At 42.1% G+C, this 21,941-nt stretch overlaps 1 protein-coding gene across 4 annotated transcripts in view; it reads right to left on the reverse strand.

The window, feature by feature from the left end:
* Positions 1-21,941, reverse strand: part of Epsti1 (epithelial stromal interaction 1) — a 100,871-nt gene that overhangs the window by 60,036 nt on the left and 18,894 nt on the right. For all 4 annotated transcript variants that reach the window (XM_052190895.1, XM_052190896.1, XM_052190897.1 and 1 more), the window contains exons 2-6: positions 19,420-19,478; positions 17,768-17,851; positions 13,897-13,970; positions 12,879-12,962; positions 4,739-4,812 (exon numbers count right to left, since the gene is read on the reverse strand). In XM_052190895.1, coding sequence (XP_052046855.1) covers positions 4,739-4,812; positions 12,879-12,962; positions 13,897-13,970; positions 17,768-17,851; positions 19,420-19,478 — 375 coding nt within the window. The remainder of the gene's footprint in view (positions 1-4,738; positions 4,813-12,878; positions 12,963-13,896; positions 13,971-17,767; positions 17,852-19,419; positions 19,479-21,941) is intronic.

A 21,941-nucleotide genomic window follows, 5' to 3' on the forward strand; every position in this document is an offset into this window, starting at 1 on the left:
TTTCTGTGAGCCAGGCATGCAGTGGTGGCGCATGCCTTTAATCCCAGCACTTGGGAAGCAGAGGCAGGTGGATTTCTGAGTTCAAGGCCAGCCTGGTCAACAGAGTGAGTTCCAGGACAGCCAGAACTACAGAGAAACCATGTCTCGGAAAAAAGAAAGAAAGAAAGAAAGAAAGAAAGAAAGAAAGAAAGAAAGAAAGAAGGAAGGAAGGAAGGAAGGAAGGAAGGAAGGAAGGAAGGAAGGAAAGAAAGAAAGAAAGAAAGAAAGAAAGAAAGAAAGAAAGAAAGAAAGAAAGAAAGAAAGAAAGAAAGAAAGAAAGAAAGAAAGAAAGAAAGAAAGAAAGTTGTTCTGTAACCTCCACATGTATACTGTATGTGAGCATACACACACTCCACATCACATACACTAGTAAATTAATAAATTTTAAATAATTGAACATCTCACTCCTGCAGAAAGCACTTTGGACATTGTTTCTGAGAGAAGAGTACACGTCAGCTATATCACAGAAGTCTCAGCTCTGTCCTGAGATCAGCTGTAGGGTTACCAGGCTTGAGCCTGGAGGGTGGGGGCATTGCCCCCATTTGATGACGAGAGAAAACACTAGACTGATTTTTTTTCTAGCCTTTGTTTTGTCCACCCTAGACCAAATTTAGAACTTAGTAGAAAGAACTAGAAGGCAAATCTGGTCAAGCATGGCAAGGGCTGTCCCACCCTCTCTTATATCAAGTAGCCATGTGGTCTCATCCACCCACCTACACTTTTATTCCCAACCCTTGTGGCACCCTGTGCCCTCAAATTATTTATGTTTCAAAAGTTCCCCAAATTTGGGGACCTCAGTTTGGCCGAATTACTTACTGCCTCTATGACTTTGGAAAATTTCAACTATCCAAGGCTAGCTATAACTGTAAAGGAGAGAAAAAATGCATCTCTAGTAAATTCTGCCTGAAGAGTAAACATTTTTTAAAGGCTTGGTGTTCACTGCAGAGCCTGGCACTCCATTTCTCAACTACCTGGCAGCTTCTTATTACTTTGATTTGAAAGAGCTGAGCACTTAGTACTTTTTGGGTGGCATAAATACAAGATCATTTATAGTAAATAATCACTAGAAAAGCATTTGAAGTTTTAAATATTTAGCACATTCATAGGCTTCCAGAAAAATCTTCTAAGAATGCTAACTTTTCCTAATACCAACACACAAATCGCCTCGCCCTATCCTACCCTCACCATCCTAGTTAAATAGACTCAAGACCCAAACATAGCTGGCTGTGGCTGCACACACTTTTAGCCCCGGTACTCAGGGAGGCAAAGGGCAGGCAGTTTTCTGTGAGTTCAAGAGCAGCCTAATCTTCATAGCAAGTTCCAGGATGGCCTGGGCTAAACGGCGAGACCTTGTCACAAAAGACAAACACCGAAAACAAAACACACATAATTAGAAAAATCAAAAAAAAAAAAAACCCACACAATTATAAAAATGACAACAACCCCAGGATGGATTATTATTAAAACTTAAAATATGCTGGAGCCAGTGTATTATTAGATAAGAAAAATGAGGGTACAAAACTGGGAGATGAAGTATGTAACAAGATGGAGGCAGACCTGGGGAAAATTAGGCACAGGAGTTAGAATGAATATGACCAAATTTATTATGTGAAGTCCTCAAAAAAATGAATAAAATGCTTTTTTAAAAAAGGAAAAAAAGGAAAAATTAAAATATTGAGATTTATGTTATGCAATGTTCTAAAAAGGCTAAATCACAAGTATCTCTTTGCTATTAAAAATAAAAGCTCATTTACTGGTTCTTCAGAGCCAGGCGCTCTTTTGTACCATCAGCTAACAGGAAAGAGCACACACACACACACACACACACACACACACAGACACCAAAAAACCAAAAATCACATTTGAATTTTTATAGGCAGTAAATAGAGACTAAAAGTAATGCCGAAACGTACTATGCCAAGGTTAAAGGCCCATTTCTATCCTCTGCTCTTAGGTTCAAGAATCCTAGAACTAATTCAGAGTTGTGAAATTGAAGCCTGCCCCCAGCCAGAGTGGCAAACTTACTGCATCGTTAATCGGGTCTGCTCTCAGCCGCCAATCGAAATAGTCACAGCCGTTCGATTTTTAAGGGGAAGACGGTGCTGCAGAAGTGCATTGTAGAGGTCTTTTCATAAAAACCATCCTGTGTGCTCCATCTGCATGTGCAATCTGCTTGTGTATTTTCAGCCAGCTTGCATGGGCAGATTAATGTGTACAATTAGAAAGCAACCTCACAGGCATTCAATAAACTGCCTTCATTATTACACTCAAGAGAGTGCCTTTGGTTGTCAATAAAAGCCTAGTTTTCTGCCTGTTAGCTAAATAATTGACAACACTAAAAATAATCAGAGGCAAATGAACAGAGTCAGGAACAAGGTGTGGAGAAAGAATGCCTTAAGATGCGCCGGGGTACCGAGGGTGGACATGATGCTTTCTCTCTGCTTCTCCAGTAGCTGGATTTTACAGTCCACTCAAGTCCACAGCCAGCCTTCTCCACAGCAAAACACATTGTTCCTGGTCTACTGTTTGCACCACACCGTCACAGCCTGCTCAAACTGGCAAGGTATCGACTCCTTTGAAAGAACTGCTTATTTGGTTTCTATTTTGTGTTACCTTGCCTGACAGCTTCAAGAGAATCTCATTCGGGAGGTAGACGGTCCAGTTGGTTTGGTGAAATCCAAATCTGTTTGGTTTGAACTGTTAGGATTCTAACAGCTCTGTTAGACTTTTTTTTAACCTTCTATACACTGGTTCCAAGAAAGTGTGATAAAGACTTTTCTATAGAGGATCCACTTTTTCTAAGAAATTCCTCTAATATTTTCAGCTATATAATGGCCATTGGTTTCATCAGCTATTGGTTCCTTAATTTCAAAAGGAATTTAAAACACAATATTCTTAAAAGAAAAAGAAAAAAACCCATACACCCTTACATATCTATACTTCTTGTGTTCCTCAATAGGCTTTAAAAATCAATTTGAGATACTTCTCATTTTTTAGCCGACGTCCCTTTTTTCCTGGCTAACCGGGACTTTCATGATCAGCAGGAGAAGGAGCAGGAGCAAAATGTGCATGTAATTGAATTCAGCTCCGCTGATCGTGTGAGGTGGCTGACAGCAAAGCCTTCTTTTCTTCTCTGCAGAATAAGGGTGATTGATCTTTAGCACGTAGTGAAACACAAACTCAAGAATCTGGGTTACTTTGAAAAGACAGGAGGCTGGATAGACCAGCCTCCAACCTTTGAAAACTCCAAAATCTCTCCTCCCTCACCCTGCCATCTCAGTCTCAAATCCACCGAAGACTCCTTCAACTTCTCAGCCGTGGTCTTAACTTGGTAAGGAGCGATGCACAGGGTTGGGAACTTATTCTATTCTTGCTGCTGAGTTTCAGCAGGGCTTGATAGAGGCCAACTGAGCCCAGTGCTCTGAGAACACTAGGGGGCGCTAGACTTGGGAGGAAGCACCACCCTCTAGAATGTCATGCCCTGAGCTAGATAGATGAATGAGGGACCAGAGTGGGCTGAGGGACTGCTGTAAATGCTACACAGGAGGTACGAGTCTACTTACTGGTTCTAGCAGGGACAGAAATCCACCTTACTGTTCCTAATGAAATTGCATGATTCCATCAGATAAGGGCTCCTGAAAGAAATACCACCCCCATGTCCCCAGAAGATGCCAGGATGTTTAAGCTTTTTAGGACTGACTTTTCTTTAATCCTTATCCTTGGCTCATTGGACAGATGATCGTCCTTATTCTGAAAATAATCAAACCAACAAAACACTGAAGTTCAGAAGGATTCCAGAGCTAAGAAATGGGGCTGAGAACACGGAGGCTTGGTTCTAACTTGACATTTAGAATTACATTGTAAAATAAAGAGTACATTGCTTTTGTCTTCTTATAATCAGGGCTCAGGTAACCTATTACAAGTTAGGTTCGGACAGGGATTTCTCTTTTAACCAGTGGTTCTCAACCTTCTCAATACTGTGACCCTTTAATATAGTTCCTCATGTTGTGGTGACCCTCCCCCAACCATAAAATTATTTTCATTGTTACTTTATAACTGCAATTTTGCTACTATTGTGAATCATGATGTAAATATCTGATATGCAACTCTCCCCATAAGGGGTTGTGACTCACAGGTTGAGAACCACTGCTTTGAAATACGGCACAAGAGTAGATTTTCTGCATTATTGAAGTATATTATTAACATATTTAAGTATTATTATTTAGGAATCATGCTAAAAATACCTTGTTTATAATCGTTGATTTTGAGTGTCAAAAAAAAAAAAGATATCTCAATTCTCAGCTAGAAAAATACAATGGTAAACAGACCTTGGTCCAGTAGATAAATACTACTTAATATTTCTTAAATACTGCTTAGATATTTTCACCTCAAGCACCATTCTCTTTACAGTAACCTCCTGGAAACCAGAAAAATCAGCTAAACCCTAGAATCCAACTTATTATAAGGGGCAAATTCTCAAATTTAGGGACGCAATCGGACAATTGCTCATCTGTTGACCACTAGAGAATACTGCGGTGAGTATAAGCACCCTGATTTCAGATTCCCGTAGAGCTCAATTACATGATCAACATAGTACCAACCATCCAACACCCAATGTTTAAAAAGTTGTCATTCCTTAGGGCCCAAAATCTTAATAATGAACGTATAAAGAAACAAGGCTATGATGTGATAAACTTACAATTCACGATGCTCCCGAAATGTGGCTCTTCTGATGTCTTCTTGAAGTTGCTTTTTCTCCTCTAGTTTATTACTCTGAAATTGAATGTACCAAAATGTGATCTGTTCTGGAAGCTTTAGGTAGAATCATGACACTTAAGTCATTCCAATCCCCAAATCTTGTGCACTAGTGGCCGCAGAGGTCCCAACAAGGCAGGCTCCTCTCTGACAACCCATAAGCACTACACGGAAGGCCCCAAGATCCTCCCTTCGCTCCCCTCTCACAACTCGGCTGGCTAAATTACAGAATCAAATTTTATGTTTTTATTTCAGCTCAAATGATAGCAAGATCTGTTTTGAATGAAGTGAAGTTTATGAAATGTTCCAATGGAAATAACAGATTTCCATACCACACATGTTAAATTAAAAAAAATAACACATGGTTAAACAGTTCATACAAAATGTGTGTGTGTGTGTGTGTGTGTGTAAATGTGTGTGTGTGTATGTATATGTGTGTGTGACAACATTCTACAAAAATATTAGGGAAAAGGTTTTCAATAACCCAGCGCAACTCCCCTCTGACTTAGACATTTCAATCTGTTGAAAAACTGAGTAGCGTTATGTCTGAAAAAAGCCATCCACTTGAGGAAAAGGAGTTCTTTTCTTAATTAGCTGTCTAGAGAGCCTTCTGAGATGTGATTTCATGTTTGATATCACTGTCACCACAGCGTTGGCACATTTTAACCTGATTTGAACAACCAAAACCACTTGCTTTTTGCTTGCTGTGACACTACTGTCATTTTTAAAATGTGCCTAAGAAAAAAATAGATCACATTCTTAGACCAAAACAAAATACAGTGAGGAGTAGAAACAAGTTCTGCAATACAGGAGGAAGGTGAATCCTTAAATAAGTTCAAAAGGAACCAGAAGGCAGCTTGGCTTAAATACATACATCATACATACATACATACATACATACATACATACATACATACACACATACATACATAATCAGATTTACTCCAGGAAGTTGTGTGAAAGAGAAAAATAGGAAGAATCACTTTTAAACTCTGATATGAGTCTGTCTCCATCACTCAAGAATTGGAAGCTTCCCCACTTTGATAGATAAAAGAGATGTTTTCCATGAAACAACAAAAACAAAATCAAAACAAAACAAACAAAAAAAACACTATAGTAAGTATTGTAGAGTCCAGAAAATTAATTATGCAACTAGCAATTCAGCTGTTAATGAAACAGGATTCTAGCAAGGAAATGAAAGGGTAACTTAATATTGAGTAACTATTATAATCTAGGTAACATCCTCAAGAGAGAGCCAAACGTGCTGCATTGTGAGGGTCGCTCCTTATCCCTGGGGCGGAGGCAGCGAAATGGTGGAGGGCCTCAAGCAAGCAGAGTGTGAGCAGAACATATTGATTAAACCGATTGATACCACAGATTCTTTTATCAGCCCAAATTCTTAGATTTCATCAGATCACCCAAATATATTTGCACAAATACAACTCCTGAGTGGAAGGAAACTCAGCCAGGATATTACCACTGGCTGAGAGACAATATCTCTAAATCACATGCACTCAATATTTATTGAATGCCCTAATATATGAATGTATTATACTATATTATATAGTATGATTTATATATTTATAATATGAACACAGAAGTACCTGTCCTATAAAAGATACAGACAAGAGAACAATGGAGAAATGATGTTAAATATGCCAATGGAGAGACATTCACAAGTGAATAATTTCAGAAGGAGACCCATAGAAATCTAGAAAGGTGCAATTTGAAATATGGAGGTGTGGAGATTTTTGTCATTTGTTGATTTGATTTAGTTTGTCGCAATTTTGAGATTTCCACTTTTTATTTCTCTCACTGTAGAATCCTGAGCCCCACGCTCCACTTGCAACAATTGTGGATATCAGCAGATGCATACAAGCGAATAGATAGAAACTGAATTGTAATTTGAGTGAGTAAGCGCTGACTCAGGAGGGCTCCTCACCGCAGTTGTGCGAAAGCATCAACTGGTAGACTTAAAACCAGCCCAGAAGTCGTGTGTCCCCGCCCATCCTCAATCCTCACCACCTCTCGCTCTGCCTTTCTCTCAGCCATGTAGAACCACTGCCGACCCCTCTGCTTCTAGCTCACTTGTACTCCTACGGTCTTTGTTTTGGGGGTTCAGTCTTTTGTTGGGGTTCAGACTTGTCCTCCTCCTGCCTTGGCCTCCAAGGGATCACCTTTTCTGATGAGATCACACTGGCCTTTTCAGAAATGTGTGAGATTTAGAGATGTGCTCCTGGGTCTTTAGTAGGGACGCTTCTAAATTCATGACTTAGACAAGCTGTGATCTATAGTAGCACAAAACTTTATGGTTAACAAGTAGATGCTGGCTAATTTAAAACACATGCATATGAAAACACCGTTACTTTTCTTTTGTCCCATGTTGCCCGTGTTGGCTTCAAATTTCCTAGTCTTCCTCCCTTTACTTCCCAAGCACCGGGATTATAGGCACATACCACCTTCCCTTCCTTAGGAGAATTTATTATACTGTTTACATTTTTAAAAACACTTAAGGGACAAAGTGGACAGCTTCTCTAATATGTAAGTTCTTACCACAGCCTCTAAGACACCTTGTTCACTGGGTTATCAGGACCTGCTTTATGTATGCACACTTAATGCAATTTAAAAATACTGTATGCTTTAACATTTTTTTTTAATTTGAACAGTTGACCATACTCTTTCACATTGGAAAAGAAAACTCCTTTGAAAGTCTCTTAAAGATTGGGGGAAAAAAAGGTTTTTTTTTTCTTTTCAAATTCAGTTACCAGAGAGACTTCAACATTCCAGGTCTCATGAAGTCATCAACACGCATGACATTTTTAATTATTAATAAGCTAGGAATTAATATATTATCGTTTTTTTCTATTGAGAACGACATTGTTCATCTTGGTTACATCTATACCAGAAAAGTTCCAGAGACAGAGACCAAGCTTAGTGTACAAAGAAACAAGTAAAGAAAGGATCTAGAGCCATTCATTTTCTTGGTCTGATGGGCACAGCATCTGTGTGTGTGTGTGTGTGTGTGTGTGTGTGTGTGTGTGTGTGTGTATGTGTTTTAAGCAAAAACTCTATTTTGTTCAAATGATTATTAAACTCAGTCCATGAACTCATATTTGGAATCAAAGACTAAGGAGAAAGACTGTAATTCTTAGGGTGGAGGAGTCAAAAGAAGAGGAGAGTACAGCAATGTGAGGCGTTAGGGTAAGAAAACTAAGTAAAAGTCTGTGATGAGCAAAGGAGACAAAGGGGGCTGGGAGGCTTAACCAGTGAGACAGCCAGGTCCCTGGAGGGGTTAGAGAGAGCCGGCCATAGCTAATGCAGAGGGAGGATCCCAGCATAGCCACAAGGAGAGACACCCTCTGGTTCCTCCTAAGATGGGTTTGGAGATAGACATGGTAATGTATGCTGATAGCTGAGCAACCACAAGATTGGGCCAGGAAACCAACAGTTCAAAGCTAGCTTGTGCTATATAGTATGACTCTGTCCAAGAACAAAATGAAGGAAAGAGAGAGAAGAAGGAAAGGAAGAGGAGGGGGGGTGGAAGATTGAAAAGTAACAGAGTAAAGTAACAACATATAAGGATATTCACAGCCTAATGGCCATTGTTTCTATGAAAGAGTAGAGGAAGTCCTATTGTAAAAGTGAAAGAAAAGAGAAGAGAGTGAGGTAACACTGGGGCCTAGAATACAAAGGGAAACTCTGGACACTGGTCAATGCTAACACCTAGGCTGAGCCAGAAGTCTGGAAGTTTGATGTGGCCAAGAGTGCCATGTGCGTCTTCTCTCCAGCAATCTCACCGGTGAGAGTTTAACACAAGTGAAATCATCCAACCTGTTGGATTTGTGATAAATAACAGTAAGCCATGCCTCGCCTGCCTTGCAAGAAGCTGAGAGACTAAAATCAATGGAAGAATATTAGAGAGTTTCTTTATTCTTAGAAATAGGGCAAGGTGCCTTCACTAAGAGCAAGGGCTGGGCATGGGGGTGCGTGTCTTCAGTCCTAGCACTTGGAAGGCAGACGCAGCACAGTCTGTCGAGTTAATTCCAGGGCAGTTAGGGCAGTAGAGTAAAGCCCTGTTTAAAGATAAATAAAAGAGCTAAGAGCAAGTCCTTGTGCCCAGGACTATGATATTTCTACTACCCTCATTATTGTACCCATTTATAATTAAGGCAAATGGATCCCAGGATAACTAGCAGTCTAGACTCTAAATGCCTGTGCCCCAGAGATACCATTCTCATTCCAACATCATGGTATTAATTTATGAAAGCCCCCTGCACTTCAACATCTAAAGACTTAATGCCTGTGTCAACACCACCTCAAAAGTGCTGGGTATAAGAAACATATTTCTTGGAAACCGGGTGTGTCTTGAGAGTTTATAGAATTTGAAATACTTCCCAGTTCCTACAATGCTTAAATAATTTTATGGATGTTGATTAATTTATTTTTGTCTTTAAAGCCATTGGTCTTTGCTTCTCTCTACTTGCCTTTCAGAACTAGGAAGCAACAGGTATTAGGCCTTAAAAATATGTATATGAATGCATTTACATCTAATATGCATAATTTATATTCTACTGGTTTGTTCCTACAGCACTGAACAGCATTCAAATGAACTGTTTCTTGGGGGTCTATAAAAATACCACAATGGCTTTACTTGCTGCAAGTGACTTTGGTAGCCACAACTTGAGGAACAAGAAAAGGCGTTAGATGCACCCAAATCTCTAGCTATTTTTAACACTTTGCAAAGTTATAATGATAGAGGGAGCTTGGGAAAATTAAATGGAAGTATGTGACAAGGGCATCGCATTGTAAACTATTTCAGAAGTAAACAACAGAGTAAGATGAATTCAAAGGGCGGGGAAGCTCTTCAGCATGGAGGTGGAAGGTTTTCATCTTTCAGGTGTGTGAATATTGCGGAAATATGGAAAAATCAAGCGATTATTTCATCATAGGATTATGAGTAGAATATAACAGATATTTATTCTCAGAACATTCAGTTTAGCTGACAAGATTATTGCAGTGATCTATGAAAACGCATTACTGTAGTTTATGTATGAAGTAGCTTCTCAAAGACTCATGTATGAAAAGCTTGGTCTCCATGGCAAGCAGTGGTCACTGCTGGGGCATCAAGGAAGTTCCTGACCTGGGAGGGCTCTGATTTAATGCATACATCACTCCACTGATGTATTAACAGGCAATAAGAAAGACACCTTGAGGGTATCTTTGCCAGATTCCTGGGTGGCAGTAGCTGCTTGGCTCTGTGTTGGCTCAGACTTCCTGGGCAGTAAGTATCCATCTGCTGGGGGAGGAGGGCAGAGTGCTGCGGGCCGGTGTCCGTGCATGTGTTTGCTGTGCATTTTAAAGACTAAGTGCTCCATACGCATAGTCATTATCACTTCTCCCAGCCATTATCACACTGGCAATGCAGAATATGCCACTACTAGATAGCTAATATCCACTTCTCTGTCTGACGGAAGCTACTAAATGGGCCTACGTAGCCATGAACAGCCACAGATTCATAATTCAACAGGAAGGTCTGGACCTGGTAAAAGTGAAAGCCAGCCAGCCAGATCAACCAAGTCCCACTTAAATGAATGCTCCACAATTTTTCATGTACCTAAGAATCAGCTTAGAGAACTTGGCAGGATACAGTTTGCAGTAGGTCCAAGGTAGGCTCAAGAGAGCCTTCACATCAGCAATTCTGCTCACTGACCTTTTGGTTGGAAAGGCTAGAGGGCTGATCCTTCTCCATCAGGTTCAAATTTATATCATTATTATCAATTTAGGGAAGCTAATCCAATTAATGTTTTCCGTGTCTAAAGATTTCTGTGGCTCTATAGCTGGGGTGTGACCTGGAAAGAGGAATCATTGCTTTCATCTGAGTGTTAAAGAACAGAGTTTCACCCACCAATTAAGATGAATATGTGTTGTTGAGCATGAAGAAATGAAGTGTAAACAACCCACAAGCCAGCCAATTATAGGGACCAAATGACACCAAAGCAGACTTAGGTGAGAGTCTATAAGAACAACTGAAATTCTCCAGGCTCTCTTAGCCGTTAATCCAGTTTCTGGTGGGGTTTTCCTTGGTTCCACCACTTGATAGGGAGGAAGACTATGTAAGATATGTTCTTCCTGCTACAACCACAGACCAAAGCTCTAGTTCTTCAGGTGGGAGATGGGAAGAGAAAGAGATGAACAGAACTATGGTGAAGAGACAACATATAAGAGAAGAGTTAGAGAAAGGGTGGTTTCAGTAAAGCTCTTTTGTGTAACAGACATCTGGTAGTAGATTGATTGCTGGATCAAAATTTGTAAATGAATTACCTGTGGGTGGGTATATATATATATATATATATATATATATATATATATATATTCCATCATTTTATTACAGTTGGTGCGTGCACTTAGTGCCACCTGCATCACTATGGCAACAAGTTGCTCTTGGAGTTGGGAGGTGGTACTTGCAGAATTTTTTTACAGGAAGAGTTCTGAGAGAGTTGGAAGCCTGCTCAAGGTCAGACAACAATAGCAGATACTTTCCAAGAAAGACTAGAGAGAGAATTCCTTCAGGGAGGGGCAAACCCGAATCCCCTCATTCATAAGCCATCGGCTTCCTAACTGGAACTGCTAAAAACATCTATTACGGCTAGGTGTAGTCGCTGATGCCTTTAACTCTAGTGCTCAAGAGGCAGAGGCAGCTAATTTCAGTGTGTTATAGGCTAGGCAGGGCTGCATAGTGAGACTCTGTCGATGGATAGATAGATAGATAGATAGATAGATAGATAGATAGATAGATAGATAGATAGATAGATAGACAGATAGACAGACAGACAGACAGATAGATAGATAGATCTGCTTAAAATGGGGTTTAAACTTCGAACAATAATCTTTAAAAATAAACAAGAGGAGAAAAGAAGGAGGAAGAGGAGGCAGAAAAATGAAAATAGAAAGGAAGAAAGAGAGAGATGAGGGAGGAAAAGGTGGGGGAGAGGGGGCAGAGATAGATGAGAAGGGAAGAGGTAAAGAGGGAGTGAGAGAAAAGCAGGCCACAGGACAGGAGTTCTGTTTCTAAGAAGCAGCAGGGAGCTGGAGAGATGGCCCAGCGGTTAAGAGCACTGACTGATCTTCCAAAGCTCCTGAGATCAATTCCTAGCAACCACATGATGGATCACAACCATCCCATAAAGTTTCACAGTGTACTTAGATATAATCATAAATAAATCTTTAGGCTGGAGCAAGCAGGGCCAACCGGAGTGAGTAGAGGTCCTGAATTCAAAATTCCCAACAACCACATGATGACTCACAACCATCAATACAGCTACAGTGTACTCATACACATAAAATAAATAATCTTTAAGAAGCAGCTGCAATAGTTGCCACACACGGCACTCAGTACCATGAACGGATTCCCAAACCTCCAACAATAAGCCTCACTTCCGGTTAGGACTTTGTCGGAGGGGAGGGGCTAAACCATTGTCATATTGTTTTTTGTTCTCTAGCAAATGAGCATTTGTAAGAGATTTTCCCCCAAGTACTGGTTTCTCCTCAAAACTTAAGTATGGCTGTCAGGTAGAGAAAGTCTGACATCACTGTCACTGAAAGGCCGATGCACACATGCTCTTCCGCTCAGTGGCAAAAAGGCTGTGTTTACCTTCAACACACTCTCCCCGGAAAGCTCTATGTTTGGATACAAATAGGACCATGGCCGCTGACTGGTGCTGTTGCTTGTTGCTTTGCCTTTTGGGCAACCACACTGCTTAGAGGTGAGGTGGTGGGTGTGGTAACTCAGTCACCCAGCTCTGAGACTAGTATGTTGGAATATGAAACCCAGTTATTCTAATTATGTCTGTGGGTCATCTGGTCCTCTGCACCTCATCTCTCTGCTCTCTGTCATTTCCCCATTTACACAATTGGATAACAGCCACCTTCTCAGATTACAGCGAGGGTTAAAAGAGTGGTACTCAGACTGTCTGTGTCCGGAGAGAACCAGACAGCTGGTCCCCAGCAAGCACCAGCCAACCTCCCTGGTCCCCAGCAAGCTCCAGCCAACCTCCCCGCCTCCGCCGCCACCGCCACCTACTCACCTTCTCCCTCTGGATTGCCTTCATCTTTTGGAGCTCAGCTTCCTCAGCTTCCTTCCTGATTCTGATAGATTCGTCTCTCTTTAGCTGAATTGTATTGAGATTACAGAGGAGGGGGAAAAAAACAGTTACCATTTTTCAGTCTGAACTTCTGGAACACAAAATTATGATGAAAGGCAAATTACAGTATTGTTTGTATTATACCTCACCATGATTATAGGTTGTTACTTTAAGCCACTTAGATCTCAGAAAATGGCCAGGCTGCATCTCCTATCTGAGAAATCTCAGTACTTCTTCATGGGTATCTCTATCTATCTATCTATCTATCTATCTATCTATCTATCTATCTACCTACCTACCTACCTATCTACCTACCTACAAATATACCTATCATCTATTATCTACCAACATATTTATCTATCTATCCTCTATCTACCTACCTACCTGTCTTGCTCCCTTTCTCTCTCTCCCTCTTCCTCTCCCTCTCCCCCACTCTCTTCCTCTCCCTCCCTCTCTGTCTGCCCTTCCCCCTCTCCCTTCCCTCCATCCCTCTCTCTGTGTATGTTATGTGGGTATGTGGTGTGTGCTTATCCATGCACACAGGACAAAAACATAGACAATTATTCCTTATTATAAAATTCACAGTATTTATTGTAAAAATCACTGGTTCTCTTAAATCATTTCTGTACTGCTTCCATCACTAGTTTGGAATAAGCAAACCCATACTCTGGGAATGAAAACATAGTAATCTTAAACTGTAATTAATATGTAATGAAGCTGAAGGACCGCTTTTGATCAAAGGTCGTGCAGAGCACACAAGGCTTGAGTAAGAATTCTAGATATTCTCCTCTTTTCTTCTCACCGCCGGCATTTATTATTATTATTATTATTTTGAGAATTACATTTTGCGATTGATTAGAGGTTTTATATTTTGAGTCACAGTGTTCTCTCATGGTTACATGGAAATGTTGGTGCTGAAACTCGGGTTGACAAAACGAAACGTGGAGAAATGGATTCTGACCTTTCGTTGGTATTTGGATCGCACCTGCTGGAGCTGTTGCTTCTGTCTGACTTCAGCCTCAGACTGGTTTCCACCTAATGAAAATAAATAATAAGGAAATAAGCCATGAAGGTAAAGCTAGAGTATCAAGCTGCAAGGCCAGCTGCCCAGTACCAGTCAACGCATGGGAAGCCGGCCGTGTGGCTTGAAGCTTTCATATCCCTGGACATCAGAATACAGCTGGTCATCTTCAAAAGTTCTCTAAGAGCAGCGGTGACTTCAAAAGCTAACTGATGGGCGGGAGGATGAGACTTGTTTTCTTTAAAGATGATAACACTAGGGCCAGGAAGCCATGAAACCATGCCTGAAGGACCACACTAGACATTAAGTAATTCTGCCTTTGCTAAGACTTCTGGAGCATTCCTCCTACATGAGAACCCTTAGGATTCTTGGCACCACAGGTATATGTAGTCTTTATTACCCACTCATTTTCCCCAATATTTTTACTAGTTCTTTGAGCATTTTGTACAGTGTGTTTTGATCACATTCAGCTACCCTTCCCCAACTCTTCTGGGATCCATGCTTCTTCCCTACCTGCCCACCGTGCATTGCATCCTATTTAGTTTTTAAATCCTCTAAGACCAACTGTGCTGCCCAAATATTCTTTTTTGTGTGGCCTTCCCCTGGAGAACAGTCAACTTATCAGTAATGACTCTCTCTCTCTCTCTCTCTCTCTCTCTCTCTCTCTTTCTCTCTCTCCCCTCTCCCCTTCCTCTCCTTTCCCCTCCCCCTCCCTTTCCCTCTCTCTCTTTTCCCTCTCCCTCTCTCCCCCTCTCCCTCCCCCTCCGTTCTTCCCCCCTCCCCACCCCCAGCAGTAATGGCTGCTAATAGCTCCATGATTAGAGGTAGAATGGTGTCCCCAACTCCCAGTTCCATACTGAGATTTGGTTTGGTTTGAGCTTACACAGGTTTTGCGGGTGCTGTCCTGACCAGTTTAAGTTTATTTGCAAAACTTCCTTTGTGTGTCCAGTTAATAATGTTTCCCTGCAGTTCTCCACAGACTTCAGTTGTAATGTTCCTTCTGTTCTTTCTGCGTCCCCTTCTGCCGTGACTCCTGGGCCATGGGGGGGGGGGCAGTATATATTCCCTTTATGGCTACGTACTCTGAAATCTTTTATTACAGTCTTTTAGAATATGATGAAAATATTCCAGGTAGTGACTGTTAATCCATGCCATTTACTGCCTTTTAAAAACTGGTATTCGAGATGAAAACAAGGACTTGCAATGATTCACTTGCTCTTATTCTTAAAACAAAATTATCTGGGGCCAGAAAGCTTCACAGCCTGACAACCAGCCTAAAAGCAATAATTTTGTGATTTCTCGGTGTTTAGACAAGTTTGGTAGTTACATCAAAGACTCCTTTCATGGACGAGAGAAATGGCTGTTCCTGCAGAGGATTTAGGTTCTGTTCCAAGTACCCACATCACAGCTAACAACTATCTGTAATTCCAATTCCCACAGATCTGACACCCTCTTCTGTCCTCCACAGGTAGTGCATGCACGTGGTGATATACCATCATACATGCAGGCAAAACGCCCGTACACAAAAACGTAAAAATAAATACATTTTCTCTTTAAAAAGAAAGACTTCTTTGAGACGATTCTCTGGTGCTTTGCTTACTAAAAGTGTCAGTTCTCCTTCAGAGTCACTGTCACGAAAATTACATGAAAACAATTTATATTTACTGAGGTGTTTATAATTGATTTGATAAAGACACCTCTTCTGATCTACACGAGGCCAGTTTGGTTTGGACCCTTATGTTACTGCTAGGGAAGTTGGGATGGAAGCAGGAATAATTACAGCTAGGAATCTCCTGCATTCATTCCAAAATTTAAGTGATAGAGACACAGCTAAGAAATTAATAGTTTAAAGAGTGGAGGAAGCCAAATTTCTATTTTTTTTTTAATTTTTCAAAATTCATTTTAAGGGCTACAACATCTTATAATTGCTTTTTCAAACCACCTGCCCCCCCCCCACAAAGACACATACCTAGCTATTTCTAAATACTTCATGTAACAGACAGGAAAAATAACTGAAATGTTGTTGTTCATTTTTCTGTGAAAGCTACAAAGCAATAGGTACAAGCTTCTCCAGATTCCAAAGTGGAGTGGCTTCTGGACCACAAAGAAAGATCCAGAAGAAAGAACTAAAAACAAGTTTACAGAGTCTGCGCTGGAAACTCTCTTTGGCCTATAGAAAAGGTTTCATGGGAGACGCTAAATGCTGAGGCAGGATTGTCTTTCTAAGTCCCAACTCCTCGGTGTTTGTGTTTGGGAAAGAAAGGTTTCACATCAGAATGATGGAGAGCTTTAATGAAAATCACCCTCAGCATACACTCCTAGGAGCACAGAAGAACCTAAGGATATCTGAGCCTAAAGGCACACCAGTGTGGCCAAATGGGTCCTTAGGAGGGTGTGGTCGGTGCTAGCACAGATCTGGGTTAAAGACTAGCCTGCACAGAGAGACCTTGTATCTGAGAAGGAAGTGGCTGCCTCGTGGATGATCTGCCTTCCTGAGTTGAAAGAGAACGGATACAGTGCTGTTGTCTGCAGTTCTAATGAGGATCTCATGAAAGAGTACACAACTAAGGTCATTCTGGAGGTGACCATAGGACTGAACCCTAATTAATTACTAGAATGAAACTGTCTCAAAACACAAAGAGAAAAGAAAAAAAAAACCTCTCTTACTTCACCTCAAAACCACGTGAGAGGTGGAAGACCACGTGAGAGGACCTGTTAAGGAGAACAGGTTTGGGGCTGAAGAGATGGCTCAGTGGTTAAGAGCACTGACTCCTCTTCCGAAGGTCCTGAGTTCAAATCCCAGCAACCACATGGTGGCTCACAACCATCCGTAATGAGATCTGAAGCCCTCTTCAGGTGTGTCTGAAGACAGGAACAGTGTGCGCACATGCATAAATTAATAAATCTTTAAAAAGAAAAAAACGATTTAGAAAAAAGAGAGAAAGCAGGTTCGGTCTATAGTGCTCAAGTCTGGCTTATTCAGCTAAAGGTGAAATGAAATGTATGGAGTTGCATTTATAGTTCTCTATCTTTCATTCATTAAGAGATTTCCAAATTAGCTTTTCTCCCTCTCCCTCCCCCATATCTCTAAGACTATTCTATTGGTAGGTGGCTTCTAGTTTAAGGTATCTTTGTGTTAACTGGAATGGTGCCACGCCTCTATGCGCTAAGCTGTGGCTGGCTGTGAAGAGAGGACAAGGCAGGTAGCTAAGGACTCCCACTGAGGGGTGGGGGTGGGGGCATCCCCTCTAAAGGCCTGAAACCCCACCCAGGAGACCCAGACAGCCCATCACCCTGGCAGCACCTGCTCTGCCAATGCAACTGTCCCCCCTAGCTCTAATGTGAAAACCCAGGAGACATCCATCTTTATACCCACAGCTGGGTCTCCAGCTTCCTCTCACTGTGAGTTCCCGATTGACTCTCCCTTCAGCCACATTAGCATCTAGCTGCCAGGATGGAGATGCTGTGAGGCTTTCCCTTGCATCCTGACAAGTGCTGTGACTGGGCATATGCCGTGCCCCAGGTAAACTCTCTTCAGAGCTGATCATCTAAGAGGCTCTAAAGTATTTGCCAATTAAGCCACCACTTGATTCACACACAACTGTGACAGATGCATTTGCTTCCGTACATAAAACCAGAGACAGCGATCTACCTGCACATCTGAATGTTTCCTGTCAGATGAATTCCATCTCCAGCAGAACTACCATAGAACAAGCCCTGTGTGTGTATGAAGAAAGGCAGACCCAGCCTGTCTCAGCAGGATCTGTAGGGGACCCTGCCTGCACGCTCTGGCTTTCAGTCCACCACTTACCCAGCCGTTGTGGCACCATGTGGACTGGTTTTGCCCGGTTCCGTTGCTTCCACCTCTCCAGGTCTGCCAGTTCTTGCTCGGCAACTAACCAGAAGAGAAACAGTAAGTCATCGACTGTTTGAAAAGAAAGCTGGTCATTTCAAACATCAAAACGCCCAGCAGACAGCAGTTAATGAGTTTTCCAGAATGAGACAGAGAAACATGACCATGAAAAGCTGACACCTCCCAGCCCTCCCTGCCTCCCAGGTATGTGGGGTCCACCCCTGGCAGCTCCTAAGTGTCCTCATAGAAGGTACAAATTTGAACAACAGCTAAACTCCTACTAACACAAAGAAATATAGTTTCCCCTCCAACACCGACATTCTTAAAACCTCATGAATTATTTTGAGAGGTTTTTCTATAGCAAATGTGTGCAAAAACTAGAATATTTATATGTCAATAAGATCCGGGTAAATATATAGCCCCAAAGAATTCTGATGCTTATGTTTGCTATATTTTTAACATTTCTCAAGCTGGCTACAACTCTGAGGCAGGAGGTGGGGGGCTGGGGGTGGGGATTGGCACACTGCTTTGAGTCTTGGTAGTCTTCATTGCCCAAATATTCGGTGCTTGAGGCAGCAGGGGGCGCCTGGGAGTCTTAGTTCTGTCGATCTGGCACATAATCTAATCTCCCAGTTTAGTCCCTGTTAGAAATTTGAACTCGAAGCCTGTAGGATGTCGGAACCTTGGGGTTCTGTAGGCTAAATGTCTGCAGTTCCCACAGTCACTGAAGATCACTGTCATTTGCTATACTGACTCACTGGACCACCCGGGTTGATACTTGTCCAGTGTGGTCTCTTCAGATAATTTCTTTCCTGGCTGTACCATTATGGCCTCCGTGGTCACCGAATTCCCTACCAATAACCTAAGAAGGGAGAGCACAGAATCCCAGAGCTGGAAACACGGCCGACATGGACAGTCACACAATGTCCTGGTGAACCATGTAAACATTATCTCCCCCTTGCAACTAAAAATAGTGCTACAGTGTCAGAAGGCAGCATTTGTTAGGTACTGTGCTTCAATTAAACCTGCTATTCACACCCTAAGTACAAGGAGTTCAGCCAGAGATTAAGATGTGCTCCCTGCCCCCCCCCCCAGGTAATTATCTAGGGAAAGAAGTGATTATACAGATTGTATAAGGTAAGATTGTAGAGGACAGATTGACATATATAGACGGGTAAGAATACAGAGGCAGAAAAGTCTATTATGGAGGTCTGAACATATTTTTTAAAAGGTACAAATTACCTCATAATCTTTTTGAAAGATAACTTATCTGTTTCAAAGGTATTCATGGCACTATTGAAATATCACCACCAACTTACTTGGTATATCAGGGACAAGATCCAAACAGTAAGAACAGGTGCGCAGTTGTTTGAACCCAAGAAAAATCCAAAGTTTACAGTCACCCATCCCATGAGTTCTGTTGCTAGTGTAGAGAAACAAATAGAAGTCCTAACAATAGAATAATTTTTACAAGGGTAATTAAAACTCTAATATTTTTTAAAAGACCTCAGTAAGATCCCACGAGTCTCTATAAATAATAGAAATACTTTAAAACAGTTATAAAGAGGAGAAGCATCCTGAGTGCCGAGTGAAAGCGCGCGCGCCCGTACTTCTCTGCATCTTCTGCCTTCGGCTCTCGTTCGGTGCGATCAGGGTGTATGTGCCTGCGCTGGAATGAAGGAAAACAGTGGTTATCATCATGACAGCCTCCTAAGGAGCCTAAGCCATTAGAGAGGTACTGAAGAAGGGAGCCTTCCTTAAGAGCTTGCTCGGTTCTCTGCTACCTCCAATCTAGTTGAAAGGCACAAAGCAATGGGCCCGGTGACTAATTCCTGCTGATCTTCAATCACCACTGGTTTGGGGGAGCCTGTCTTTGTAGGACATCTCTCCTCTAGGTGGCACTTGGGAATCAATCCCAACAAGCCTTTTTTTCTCTTGTAGGCCCACCTTAGGAGAAAAAGAAATGCTGGGACATCTGGGGTGTTCTTAGTTCATACGAACAAGAGTCTAAGTTATTCACCATGCAGGCACATCTTCTTTGTGACCCATGTGACAAGCCTACGAGTCGTACCAGCCTTGATCCCCTAGCCACCTCGCTTTCCTGAGGACACAGGTTGGACATAAATAATCAGGAGCCCAGGGGAGCATGGACACTTTTAGCATGGCAATCAAGGAAGAATTTCTTTTTTGTCAGTTGTATCTTTGGCTTTCTTTAGTGGGTGCTGTTCAAACATGTGTGTATACTTGTGTATATGCACTTGTCTGTGCGTGGGTATGTAAGGAGCTGAGGTCAACACTGGATGCCTTCTGTTTCTGAACACCTTGATTTTTTTTTGAGGTGGGATGTCTCTCTGAAGCTGGAGTCATATTTTGAGCGCATTGGCTGACCAGAGGGACCCCATCCTTCCATATCCCTCCCTTGCATCCCTGGGGTTAGAGACACACCAGTCCACACTGGACTTTTACCCCTGGTCTCTGGTAATCCAAAGTCAGGTTTTCATGTGTGCCCAGCAAGTACTTGGCCCAATGAGCCATCTCCCCAGACCCTTTTGTGTAAGCAAAAATATTCCACACCTAGATACCAGGAATACTGAGATACATAAAACACGGTGAATCTTTAAGGGCAGAGGTGGACTTTATTGGTATGGATTCCAGATCTGTGGCATGGTGCCTGGCACGCAGTGGCTGCCTGATGAGGTACAATGTCATATATCCCAGCTGTGAGTCTGTGCTGAAGTGGCTTCTTTTGAGCCAATGCACGTGGTCCCACCAGAGCACGACTACTTCGTAAAGCAAAAATATAGTACAGCAGTAGACCACAGCATACATACGGGTACAGTTTGGGGAAAAAAAAATGCTGTGTATAAATGCAACCAGCTTATAAATATATGTTCAAAAGAAAACTCCTAGATACTCTTAGAAGTCTCTCCTCCACCAGGAATGTACCATTTCTAAGGGCAAATTAGCAAAGAGAGAACAGTAGAGGCCAAAAGTGCTGATTAACCAAAGCCATTTTTCCTTATCTCATTATTTTCCATGCTGTGAGCCTTCAGCCAGCTTCATCCTGGACTTTAATTTTAGACTTGTAATGTGAGGTGCGCAACCACCTCTGCATGCAAATGGGGCTGCTGGGCGCCCAATTACCTAATGTATATCAGCAGATGGTGCATGGGTAGCCTCACTCGCATACGACGTTATGAATACGGAATTAGGAGCCAGCCACTGGAAATTAATCCCTTATCTGTTGCATAGTCTTCGATCACCCTGAGAAAGACTTGTTTCTCTCCTCAATTGTCACTACTTTATAGGTGCTGGGGGTGCTGCAAGCCTGTGAGTAGTAACTGGAAACTTCAACAGGATGCAGAGGTGAGCCATTCTACAGAGCCCTAAAGCCGGAACGCAAGGCATTGGATTTAAAGGCCAACTGTGAAATTGCTGTGCCATTCTCAGCGCTGAGGCTGCCATGCGGAGGCTAGGCCAGGGATTTGCCTATGCTGCACATCAGTAACTTTTAACCTTTACCGTACATCTGAATCACCTGGAGGGCTTGTTGGCAGGCTTGTTAAAGGGCAGAGTTTCTGATTCAGTGGCTCTTGGGTAAGGCTTGATAACAGGCATTTAAAAAAAAAGAAAAGGGTTCCGGGGTTGATGTTTGCAGAGGTTAATCTTCATTGTCATCTTTGCCGAATTTAAGATCCCTAGGAGAAACGCCTCTGGACCAGTCTACAGGGGCATTTCCCAGAGGGCTGACTAAAGAGGGGTGACCCACCCTGGATGTGGATGGAATAAAAGGGTGAGGAATAAAGCAATGCAGAGAGCCATGTTCATCTCTCTGCTTCCCTTCTGCACTCGGTGTGGCCACCTGCCTCCCACCAACCCTTCCTCTTTCATCTTGACAGCAACAAGAAAAGTGATTAGCACAGCGCTGCCCAAGGTTCCACACTTAAAGAACCACTCCTGTAGAATAGTTACACCTTCTGTGCTTCCGATATGGTTTGTCCCCATGGAGACCCATGATGAAGCTTAATCCCCATCGCATTGGTGTTTAGAGCGGGTAGGGCCTTTAAGAGACGTTTTGGCCATGGGAACACTACTCTTACAATGGACTAACGGATCAACACCGTTCTCACAG

Source organism: Apodemus sylvaticus, chromosome 8, assembly GCF_947179515.1.
Source record: "Apodemus sylvaticus chromosome 8, mApoSyl1.1, whole genome shotgun sequence".
In the NCBI taxonomy this organism is placed as follows: Eukaryota; Metazoa; Chordata; class Mammalia; order Rodentia; family Muridae; genus Apodemus; species Apodemus sylvaticus.